Source organism: Bos indicus, chromosome 1, assembly GCF_029378745.1.
Source record: "Bos indicus isolate NIAB-ARS_2022 breed Sahiwal x Tharparkar chromosome 1, NIAB-ARS_B.indTharparkar_mat_pri_1.0, whole genome shotgun sequence".
NCBI lineage: Eukaryota > Metazoa > Chordata > Mammalia > Artiodactyla > Bovidae > Bos > Bos indicus.
Genome location: NC_091760.1, coordinates 46,936,613 through 46,948,836, shown reverse-complemented (window position 1 = coordinate 46,948,836; position 12,224 = coordinate 46,936,613). Strand labels below are relative to the sequence as shown.

The 12,224-nt window shown below is 42.1% G+C and overlaps 1 protein-coding gene across 2 annotated transcripts in view; it reads right to left on the bottom strand.

Moving 5' to 3' along the window:
* Positions 1-609: 609 nt before the first annotated feature.
* NFKBIZ (NFKB inhibitor zeta) overlaps positions 610-12,224 on the bottom strand; it is a 31,380-nt gene continuing 19,765 nt past the window's right edge. Inside the window, exons 1-12 of one of the 2 annotated variants that reach the window (XM_019974102.2) lie at positions 11,314-11,778; positions 9,014-9,153; positions 8,499-8,529; positions 8,273-8,376; positions 7,400-8,175; positions 6,479-6,584; positions 5,842-5,988; positions 5,592-5,655; positions 5,194-5,363; positions 4,161-4,271; positions 3,865-4,032; positions 610-2,002 (exon numbers count right to left, since the gene is read on the bottom strand). In XM_019974102.2, the coding sequence (XP_019829661.2) occupies positions 1,949-2,002; positions 3,865-4,032; positions 4,161-4,271; positions 5,194-5,363; positions 5,592-5,655; positions 5,842-5,988; positions 6,479-6,584; positions 7,400-8,175; positions 8,273-8,376; positions 8,499-8,529; positions 9,014-9,153; positions 11,314-11,602 (2,160 nt within the window). In that variant the 5' untranslated portion in view covers positions 11,603-11,778 and the 3' untranslated portion in view covers positions 610-1,948. Of the gene's footprint in view, positions 2,003-3,864; positions 4,033-4,160; positions 4,272-5,193; positions 5,364-5,591; positions 5,656-5,841; positions 5,989-6,478; positions 6,585-7,399; positions 8,176-8,272; positions 8,377-8,498; positions 8,530-9,013; positions 9,154-11,313; positions 11,779-12,224 lie in introns of those variants that run through there. The other variant, XM_070791549.1, reaches the window with a different exon arrangement.

The following is a 12,224-nucleotide window of genomic DNA, read 5'->3' as shown; positions in this document are numbered from 1 at the left end:
ATTAATAAATATCTTTGAATACCTCATATTATCTATCAGACAGCTTTGTATGCACAGATACACAATCACATGCTTGCTAAGTACTGTTTCAGTTAATTTGTGTGTATATGCACATCATATTCTCAAAGGAGGTTACTAGATCTAGAATGTATGTGCAGTGATTGACTGATGTTGACAGACACTTATGTGTTTGTTCTCACATATCAAAATGACATGTTGGAAAAGGGAGGGACCCCATTTACTATCGTCCCCACGTTTACATCTCTCAGAATGATCCTGGTAATCTCCAAATCATTTTTCCTATGTTCCCACAAAATAAAGTATTAAAAAGTCATAAAGACTTATATTTTTTAGCACATAAACTTCTAAATGATCAACAGTATCTAGTAAACATCCATGATATTTTCAGAACCTAGTAAATCTCTACTAATGAACTTGACAAAGAGCTTTTTCATGTTAAAGATCATATAACTAGGAAACACACTCTGAAAAAAAAACCAAATTAATATATATTGGCTAATTTAAAGGTTTTAGATTAGTGATTAACAGCTCTTTTCAACCTTGAGAAATATATATAAGGTCTAGGAAAAGAAAATTCACATCCTTAAGAACAGTATTATTCAATTAATGTTTATTTAAAGCAATGCATGAGTTTTTCCATTGTGAATGGACAGATTCACATAACAGCCATACTTTTAGATACCAAATAACCATAACTAACTTTTGTCCACAAGACATACTGGGTCAAACAATGTGATCGATCCAAAGGTTATCTATTTTAAAAGGATTTAAGTACTTAACTACAAAGATGATTAGTCAGTCAATTGCTTATGACACTTCTCATTTAAAAGAAAAAAAGATAAGAGGTTTTTCATAAATCAAATTTATTACAAAGAATTAATGTGCAATCAAAGTCAAATATGTTCCTCAGAGTATGCAAGAGATAAGCAAAATAATATTAATATAATTCAAGTTACTAAAAAATATGTTTTTTCTTAATAGTAATATAGAACATCTTGGTGCATTATCATTATCTGAACAACAGAAAACCAGTAAAACACATTTCAATATTGACTTTCTGTTGTTCTTATAAAGTCAAAACAAAAATTCCAACAGAACAGGAAATCAAAATTCTAGAAAGTGCGTCTTAAAGAGGTATTCTCTTTAATAGCATGCAAAATATATCTCATCTGAAAGCATATTTACAAGTCAGAGCTCTGCCAGCCACTAAGGGAACAGCTCTCCATCTGTTTTATCTACAGAGGTGGTGCTTACACAGTTCCTTTGAAGGCATATAATTTTAAAAAACAGTGAATATCCACTTGTTATCTTCTATTTTATTGATTTACACATTTCAAATGTGGTCATGTTAATGACCATATATGTAAAAATATTTTAAAAGACAAAAATAACAATTATACACAGTTTGCAAAGATCAAACTTTAACCATGGTACCTTTCATTCAGTTCAGTTACTACAGAGACTTTTCAACAGGTAACTACCAGGTACTGTATGTATCAGGCCAAATGAAGTCTCAAGGCTATGTCCAGATTTATTTTTTAACTTTCAAATGCTTTCATTTTTCTTCAAAAAAAAAAGTTAACGATTCACCTCCTTTTAAACTGGCGATAGCTACGTGAGCAGTACCTGATACCATAAATCAAAGCCAAAAAGCTACTGTTAATTGAAGTCGATTTTACCACTCAGATTAAATTCAGATGTCTAGATCCCAGATACCTGGGCATGAAATATTAAAATCTGCCAAGAGGAATTAGGTATTTTTCTCCTTTTCTTTTAACGTAACCCACTATATAATAGTGAACTAAAAATGTTTGTTTCATAGAAACAACTTACATTTGCCAATACAAAGCAAATGGTCTATGTACAGATACAATAGGACTGCCTAACTGACAGTGAGTATTGCCGACCAGGCTCCAAACCCATGGAGCTAATACGGTGGAGCTCTCTGCTGAATGGACTTTCCCTTCAGGATACGTCGGATCTGGAAAGGAAACCAATAGGATTTGTGAGATTTCTTTTTTACAATCAAAGTACCACCTCTTCAGAGCTTCTTTCCTTTCTTCTATATATAATTCCTGCCTACTTATAAGTAAGTATATGAAGAAATACACAACAGTATGTGTCAAGATTTTAAGGGGACTTGAAAAAAAAAAAAAACTACAACTTCTTTTAAGGTTTATTTACTACAGCTCTCCTATAGCGATCTTTGAGAACAAGAAAGTAAAGCATCTCCATGAAAAAAATTATTTGAAGCTGAACATCTCCAACTGTTTAACAAAGACCTATATTCCTTTCCTAATCTTCTGTTATTTATGAGAACATGTAAAACAAGGCAGTAATCATGATTATACATATCTCACCTACCTTGATGTCAGCCTCAACTAAGAACCCAGAGTCTTTCTTATAGATATAAGTAAATTATAATGCCCTTCGAGTCAAGATAGCTATCAAGATATCCAAGAATGAAAGCCTCTGTGCATGACTATATGGATCACGGGAAAGCCCCCAGGCTCACTGAGAGCTGAGTCATTGATTTTATACCCCAGCCTGACAAATTTTATCATGTCTCTCAGCCCACAGCAGATTAGAAGCAACAAATTAAAAGAAAGAAGATTGGAGTCAGGGATGCAATTGATAGCTACCAAAAGGAGACACAATGACTATAGTCTGATAATAAAAGCAAAGGAAAAGATCCTCCCTTCAAACAGAGAGAAACAGAAATACAAAAGCAGAAAGAAGAATAATCTGAGAACATGTATTTAACAAAGAGTTAAGCAACTCTCCGTGCTCGATACTCCCTGAGAACCTCATTCTATGAATTCACACCACAAACAGTGAAGCGGAAGGTAACACTTAGGGCTCTGTCATTTACTATTTAACGATGGTTCCTGTGCCTGGAACCACTCTGAATCTCAGTCTTTCCAGTTTAACCTTCATCCTGCAAAGTTTTCCTAAGTATTAAGCAGTATAAAATACCACTACAAGTTATCAAGAGATTCGTTTTCAGCTATCAAGAAATCTACAAATATGAGTTACTATAACATTGTGGCCACAATGAGGGCTGTATATCAAAGAAAAGGCTAAATTGCATTCCATATATTTTATTTTGTGATTATTACAGTATACAATGACCTACAGCCACAATCACCTCATTTCCTCCAGGGGAAAAGTTTCATCAAAAATCTGTTAAGTTCTTAAAGAGTCAGGTCTTATTATCAGGAAAAGTTTAGTCATATGAAACTGTTCAATCTCCAAATGTAATACAGAATCATATGACAAGTAAAGCATAATTTTATTTAAAGTATAAACTATTTCTAGGTTCAAACTTACATAAATAACTTTCCCACTTTTTACTTAGGATCAGTTAGCAGACAGAAATCATTGTTAACAGCTAACGTTTATGGAGCACTCAGGCATCTGGAAGTATTCTGAACACTCTGACTCATCTAATACCCACACTATTTGAAGGTTCCTCACTTACTCACAAAACTAGATTCTATTTTCTTAATGTCTACAGGAACCTTGCTTCCTCCTCTTTCATCAACTGCCAAATGTCAAACCATTCTGACTTAGTTCAAACCTAAGTTTGTCATCTTGGAAGAAAAGCAAAGACTGCCTGACTTCTAACCATTTGGGGTCTACGGACACAGCCTTAAATGTCTTACTCCTCCTTTGGAAACAAAACAATTGACTCCAAAGGGCAACAGTGACAACCGCTGAGACACGTATGCTGACAGAGCCCATCTGAACTGACAGAGCCCACCCGAAGGGTGCCAGCTGGCCCACTGCTCTTATGTTTCAGGACAATGCTAAAAGTATGTCTTTCCCTTCTGTGGCCCTCACCTGCTCTCCCACAGGGCCATCAGGAACCAAATGCACTGGCTGTTCGTTCTCCAAGTTCCGAGTACTTGGGTCTGCTCCCTTCCTCATCAACAGGCGGACTGCATCCAACTGCGTCACCCGATATTGCAGGCTGGCAGCAACATGGAGGGCGGTGTTTCCATTGTAAGCCTGAAGACCAAGAGAAAATGACACCCGTGAGGACAGGAGACTTTCACAAAAGCAGCTCAAAAGCTTGAAGAAGGTATAAAGAAGATCATTCCAACTCTCGGGCAGTTCTCGAGTATTCCTAAAAGTACCTTTGCGTTCACAAAAGACAGGCAACTGGGCAGTTCCAAAAAGAGGCGGATGAGTTCCAGGTTTGCTTCTTCAGCTGCCAGATGCAGGGCTGTACGGCCACTTTTACGATCCTTGTCAAAGGGAAGAGGTAGAAGACAGTGAATATCTGACACCACGCCCTAGACATACGCTTCTCACCCAGTCTCGCCTATGTCTGACTCACCCGTGGAGACTCACTTGAAGTACTCACTTCTTCACAAACCCTTCTTTCATCCCAAGCTCCATGAAATCTCATTTCTCCTTTGAAATTCCCTTTTCATTTGCCTGCATGCCTCTTATCACATCTACCCTTATACACCAGGTGGCCATAAAATGTAGAAATAGACTACACTGTTTTATCAAGGGCTGTGATATAGCACAAGAAACCATTTATTGTGTATCCGCCTGTGTTTCCAGACTTGGTGGCCATCCTGTAGACTGACAGTTAGCTATCTCTCTCACCATTTCTATTAGACCGTAAGCTCCCCAAGGACCCAAGGGGCTTATGATTTAGGCATCTTCCCGTAGAGCCCCTAACTCAGTGCCTTGCACACAGCAGATATTCAGTAAAGAAACTTCAGATTTAAAGATAACAAAATATTTTCCAGCTTAAAAAAACAGAAGATTAAGTCCAGATTCCACAACAATGAAGAAACCCTTACGAAATGCAGTGCCTTTATTATCTGTGTATGACAACTGAAACCAAGATGAAAATATCAGTTTCAAGCATATTCTTTTCCTTTCAAATAAAGACTAATTCATGTCACAACTGAATGATCTTCTGAATAATAAGCCATAGATTAAACACAAATCAAGAAAGCAAATGAGATGATCTTTTTAAATCTAAGCTCCTCAACTATCCATACATTGCTACTAACTCCATTAATTTTTAAAAAAGGAGGGGGGGGATAAAATAAAAAGAGGAGAAAGTTTTAATCTCTACTTGAGAACAAGCTCTTCTGCTATAACCACTTCTCTCCCACATTCCGTGTCTAAACTCTTCTGTGAATTTACCTTAGCTTCCACTGCTGCTCCCATTTGAATCAGACACTTAATTGTATCAACTAGACTTTTATTCTTCAGCAAAAGCTCCTGAACTTCAGGTGAATGGGGCTGTTGATTTCTCTGGAGTTCATGCACCACAGCATTATGGGCCAAGACTGCACAGTGTAGAGGGGTCAGGCCTAGAAAAAAGTATAAGAAAGCAGAGATCAAGCCTCCCATCAACTCTCCAAGAACCACTAAGGAAATCTGAGGATTTCCTCCATTGGGTCTTAGCGCTAACTTTATTTATAGAATATTTTAGCTTTAATTAACTCCCTTTCTTCTTGGTTTTGAACTTAATGCCCTTGGAACTAAAGGGCCCCTTCTCTCTGAATGCTTCTTCACCCAATAACATGTCCACTGCTTACCATCATAGTTAGTTGCCTCCAAGTCCACAAACTGGTTGCTCCCCGCTGCTCCCTTCTGAATTGCCTGCAGGATTTGAAAGTAGACATTTACTCAGCATAAGACAAGCTCTGCCAAATACTTATCTACAAGTGTCCCAAGAAAGGAATAAGTCAACTCAGAAGAGAGTATTGCAACAGGCAACCTGCACCCAACTTCTAATTTCTCAGCCCTATCCCCGTGGTAACGGAAGCCTGGCTTGCTGCCTCTTACCTGAAGCACCTGGGAGTGGCCCTTCTCCGCACACACATGAAGGGGCGTTCTTCCCCAGCAGTCAGTGGTGTTCACCTGGGCCCCGAGGGTCACTAGATCCTGCACGATGAGGTGCTGATTGGCAGCCACGGCCACCTGGAAGGCACTCTGTGGACATGCAGAGGAAAAAAAATATATATATTGTAAAAACTATAAAACTATCATAACAAGGAATATGAACCTAAACTAGGACTGAGGTGGGAAAAACCCACATAGAAAAAATGAATCCTATTAATAAGTTGTAAGATACAAGGAAACTAAAATAAACTTAGGGTGAGGCTTTATTACACCCCATTAGTCTTTGGTCAAATGACTACAAAGTTAACGTTAATAACTTCAAGGTGGGCAGTGACAGAGTCAGCATCCCAAAGTTAATATTAACTGAACTCTTTTGGTCTGGAACTCTGAAATAATCGACACTCAAATATGAGACCAGCTATCGTCTTGACCACACCTTTGCCATTTCCCTCTGTCGAGATCCTTACCTGGGGGAGGGGAGGAAGGCTCAAGACTACCGAAGCCTCCTGTAAAGACTTCAGTACATTGAAAGCCATTTTCCTCCAATTAAAAAATTAATTAAAATTAAAAAAATCCTCACCTGTCCATTATGTTCTTTAATATCTAGCATGTGAAGCGCATTCATCTTTCTTGCAAGGACATAGGAAAGTGCCCTTCTCCCTTGGGCAACAGCAATATGCAGGAACCTGGGGGAGAGAAAAGGAAAAGAGGTAAATTATTTCTGATTTCACTAAGTTCATCTTTTAAAAAAAATTCTTCCTTTAGCCCATTTCTTGATGTGCTGGTATACCCAAATGAAACAGCTGCTGCTATTGCTGTTCAGTTGCTAAGTTGTGTCCGACTCTTTGTGACCCCATGGACAGCAGCCTACCAGGCCTGTCTATCCTTCACTATCTCCTGAACCCCATAAACAGTATGAAAAATGAAACAGCACAGAGCATAATCTGTCTTTTCTGCTATGCTGACAATACCCATCTGTGTTACAAGATGAAGTAGGTTACCAGAAAGAAGTACGCCAAGTACCATGTTGATTGCATTAAATCCAATGTTTCTAATATTCATAAAAACCCAATGAGGGAGATAGTACCATTTTACATGCCCAGAAACTAAAGTACAGAGAGGTTAAACAATTTGCTCAGGTTCACAAAGATGTGAGGACACATCTGTAATCAATCTACAAATCAACTCCTGGTTGATCATGACCAACCAACGATGATCTAACTGATTTTGCTCTACAGACATAATCTGTGCTAATCTTTCAAAACCAATTATTCAAAGAGGCCAAATACATTTTTATTAATTTGGAACAGGTAATTTGTTCACCCAGAAAAAAAAAAACAAAGAAAACTCTTCCTTGAAATATGAGCTATCGTTCTGCCTCCACTAGTTATCTAGATTAGCCAATCACTTACTCAGATCTAAATTGGCATACCCTGTGCCCACCGTGGCCAACAACCATGGCTTACCAAATTAGGTTAACAACATAAAAAGATATACTTACGTGTCACCATCTGCATCCTTTGAAAGAAACTGGTCTTGGGAGATATTCGCCAATTTGTTTTCTTCCTGCTCTACTTGCCACTGAAAAAATGATTTCCCTAACTGTGTGGTGCTCATTGGATTTCCGCCAAGGTTCGGGAAGGGCAGCGGTGTGCTTAAAGGGGTAGAGCTTGCATCTGGCCTTGCCAGGGCCTCACAGGTATCTGGTGGCATCAGGCTGAAGTTCTGTAGGTGGGTGTCAATTTGCTGCTGAACACTGGGAGCAGTCTGAGGGGGAACAGCAATATTCTCAGATTGCCGGGGATCACTTAAAAGGGGTGCAAAACTCTGGTCCGGGCAGAACTGTGGTTCTCGACCAAACAAGTGTGGCTCATAGCTGGGGGACTGGGAAGTTCTGGAATAAGGGCTGTATTCCAGGGCTGGATTGTGGGTGTAGTGCTGTGGCGGTGGCTGCACGCTCTGATTCTGTGGTGAATACTGGTACATGGAAGCCTGATCCATCATGTGTGGGGAGCTGCTGACTTGGAAGGGCTGGTATTTCTGAGGTGGAGAGAAGACCTGCCCTCTGTGGAGGTCCTGACACTGCTCGTGGGGGGAGCCCTGAGGGACCTCCCCAGGGCTCATCCAGCTAACTTGCACAGTGTTCAGGGAAACCGGGCTGCATTCATTCTTAATGTTGATAATGTTCTGAAGCAGATCGGCACAGCTGTCCTGTTTGGATTCATTGTGATGGACATCTTCCATGCTCTCCGCGGGTGTGGGTGTTTGAGGCGGTGTCTGGAAAGGAAGAAAAAGGAAGTTGCACATTCTCTTCCAAAATTATTCTAAAAGTAATTTCTGAAGGGTATTCAGAGGAAAATAGTGAGATACATACCAAAAACTGGGTATGTAATAAAGCTGATCTTTTGCAAGCTGGTCCATCAGACAGTGAATCAGAGCCTTTCCTTTTCCCACTATATGATACTGTGTTCTTCAATTCTATACCCGAGAAAGGAAAATGGAATCTGAGATCATTTTACTTCACAAAATTTTACCCCTAATTACAGTGCACTATTTTACCCTAGAGCCCCCATAATATTATAAATAGAGGTAACCCTTACCTGTGAATTGCTCTCTGTTCACACTTTGTGTCTATAAGGAAAAAAAAGTTTCCAATTTAGTGTGTGATAAATGGTTTCCTGATTAACATATATCAATAAACATATCTCTACCATTCTTTGTAGTTTGCATGAACATATGATATACCATTCTAACAGTATTTATTTTCTATGTTAGTTTCCATCCTACCTTACAACTTCCCCCATTTGCATTTTCACCTAGTTCAACTTGGGTCAAGGTAAAATTAATAAGGCAACTTGAGTTTTTCCATTCTAATCAAAATGTTCCATTTAACTGAACCACATTAATTTCCTTGCCCCCAACTTGCCTTCGTTTACTCATTCATTAAATTTCTCTTGCACAGCTGCCAAGTGCCCAGCACTGGGCCCAGCAACAGGAATCTAGCACACAGCAGGACAAATATGCTGTCCTTTGTACTCTGTGGTCTATGAAAGTAATAACCCTAACAGACTAACCTCCCTGCCACCCAACCCAAAACAAATAAGTTAAGTGCCACCTTAAAATCATCGACAGCTTGTCCGGAAGCCTTCTGTTTATGACTTCGGATGTGCAATAGGAGTTCCTTCACCGAGTTCTTCACACGAACACCTTGAAAGGGTCCTCTCTGCTGCCTTACAACTCCCATATGGGGCTCAACTGTTCAAAAACAAAAAACAAAAACATATCCCAAGTGAGTGTCTTCAAAGACATGAATATTACTAACTTCAAAAGCACAGCTGTCCAACATGATAAAGTTCGCAACTGACAGACCACAAAGTCTCTTCAGCTCACCCAGGCCGATGACCTTGCACGTCAGTCCCCAGCCCTGCTTAAGGAGTCTACCTTGCCTGATACCTTTCCCCACCAGGAACCCTAAGGAAGTAAAGCTCATAAAAATGTCATTTCAGGGAGCACCAGAAACAAGCGACAAACCCACATTAGTTCTCTCTCAGCCCTAAATACGGCATGAGAGAGGACTGCAGATTTTGCAATCCTGACTCTCATAAATCTGTAATTATTCTAGATTTTTTAAAAACCTGGGAGAGCAATGGCTAAATGATGAATTTTTAGCTTTCTAAACCAAAGGGTTTCTGTCCACACAGAAATTGTAAAGTCTATCAATTCCACTCACCGAAGAAGGCACAAAACAACGTACCAAAGCCTAACAATTAATAATGTCTTAGTTTATTATTTCCCCCAGTCAAGCTATGCCGAGAAAGCTGCTTTAAATTCACTAAGCTTAAACACATTTCCACACTACACACACAGGATTTCCCCTCACTGACTGTTTACGGAATTGCTCACATAGGCCTTCTAAGTAAAAAGGAAATAATCTCATTTCATATTTAAGCTTTAAAATACACTTTAAAACCTAGTACATGAGTACAGCATTCCCCTCTGACCACTACCATGTCACAACCTCTTGGGATGAGTTGAACACAGAGTAAACACACAGTCAGGAAATGAATAATTCAGCAATTCCATTGAGAGTAGGAAAAAATAAGATGGGACAAAAACCAAGGCATAATTTAAATATATATATATATATATATATAATCAAACATATGAGAAACAGCTCAATGATAGGGCAAATTAAACAGCTAGTTTTACGTTTAAGTCTAGACATATCTTGCCGGAATCTAACACGGCATCTCTCTGGAATGACAGCAGTTAATAATTCAACGTCACAAGGAGAAAAATTCAGTTTCAGAAATCCCCTATGGTAAACCAAAGAACTAGTAAAATAGTTTCAGCCAGATGAAGGCCAAATGAGGAGGGAGTAAAAAAGGTTTAGATAAACACAACATTTTGGCATTTACTGCACACTCAAAATACAGAAAGCGTTTATAGAGTCCAGCGGTTTGAATCACTTTTTTAAATGAAAATGACAAATCACACTTTAAAACACAACCAAAACAGGAATGGCTAGCAGTGGGGAACACCTGAAAGAGAACGTTCTTTAAAATCATGTTGATTACATTTTCCAAAATGTGAGATTATCTAGACGTTCTCTGGTTTACCCACAGTGGCATCCTGTTTTCCCCCAAATTATGCAACTCCGTTCATTAAGAAAAGAAACTAACAATTCACAGCGGTAGACCGGAAACATTACGCCTTTCTCTGCTACATACAGCCCAAACCACTCTAAAGCACAGAAAACAAAAACAAGACCGCAGAAATTCGGGGCAGACTTCGGAAAATCAAACTCAAGGTATACGTTGGTTTTCAGTCCAGCTTCATCTCACATCTTGATAATATCCGTTTCTTTTCTTTATAAAGTCCTTCTACGTAAAAATTTTCACAAATACGTACTTAGGAAGAAATAAATCATGACCTTCAACCTTGTACTCAAACCTTTATCGCCCGCTACAGCCTTTCACTAAAACAGACACGAGAAAAAGGTACACCTGCATCGGCTCCAAAACCTCGCCATAGTATGTGGATTATAGCTTAATAAAGGCGTTTTTTAAAAGAAGAAAACGAAGAGAAAAGCCAGCGTGGTCCATTTCTCCCCCCTCCACCCCCATATCAGAGCAGTGTGTTTCCAGCTAACAGGCCAGCCGATGGCACCCGGATTTCACAGACGGTCAAAGGGCATCGAGTGATATTAAACGCCCAGCACAGGGCAAGGCATCCGTCGTGGCCTAAAAATGACTACCAGTGTGATTATGTACCGCCACTAAGGCAGGAGCAGAATCCCCCTAAAATCTGGCCGAAGTACTTCACATCTGGGCAGCCCAGACCACCCCCCTCCCTGAGCGTGGGCCGACGGGAGTCCGGGGGTCCGAGGGTCGCCCCGCTGGGGCCGGTGGGTACCTTGCAGCCGCTCAGCACGGGCGCCGCCTCTCGGCCGGGACTCGACCGCCCCGCAGGAGGACACGGACGAGGCGGAGGAGAAGTCGGAGGAGTCGGAGCCGGGCGAGCCTGGCGCCGAGGGCCCAGACGCCGAGCAGCCCCCGTCGCAGGCGCCGGGGGCGGCGGCGGGCGGCGACGCGCCATAGAAGTAGGCCAGGTTGAGCGGGCTGGTCATGAGGCCGCAGTCGCCGGCCGCGTCCAGCAGCCCCTCTCCGCCGCGGCTGTCGTCCAGCAGCTTGTCCACGATCATGCTCCCAGGCTCGGCGCTCGGGGACCCCAGACAGCTGTGCCCCCGGCTCGCTGCGCGCGGCTGCCTCCCGGTTGTGGCTATGGTACTAGCTCTGACGGGCTCAGGGTATTGGCGGGAGGACGGCGCGGGCACGAGCGCGGACCCGGAGTGCCCGACTTTTTAACCGGCGTTCGAGACCAGGGGCGGAGAGAAGGGGCCACCGCCTCGCCGGCCTCCCCCGCGCCCTGCTTGGGCCATTGGCGGCGTCGGGACCGCCTCCCGGCCCCTCCTCCGGATGCGCCCGGTTTCCAGTAAAATGTACAGGATGAAGCAATGTGTGCCCTCCGCCCTCGCCCCGCCCGCCCCGCCCCGCCCAGACCGGCCGGTTGTTTTCCTGCCCTTCACCTAGAAACCCAGAGGGAGGGCGGCCTCCTGGCTTTCGGCCCTCGTCCCCTGCCCTGGGACCCCCGCTCCGGCCTCCCGCCGAAAGATGCCCGAATCGGCTCTGCCTCGGCGCGCCCCCAGCCCGGCCTCGGCGCGGGGAAGAGGGCGCGCGGCGTGGGCTTGGCCCGCAAAGTGGGGCCAAGAGGCAGGAGGCGGCGGTGGGAACTGGTCGGCCCGGTTCCGCGGAGTAGGAAGTGCT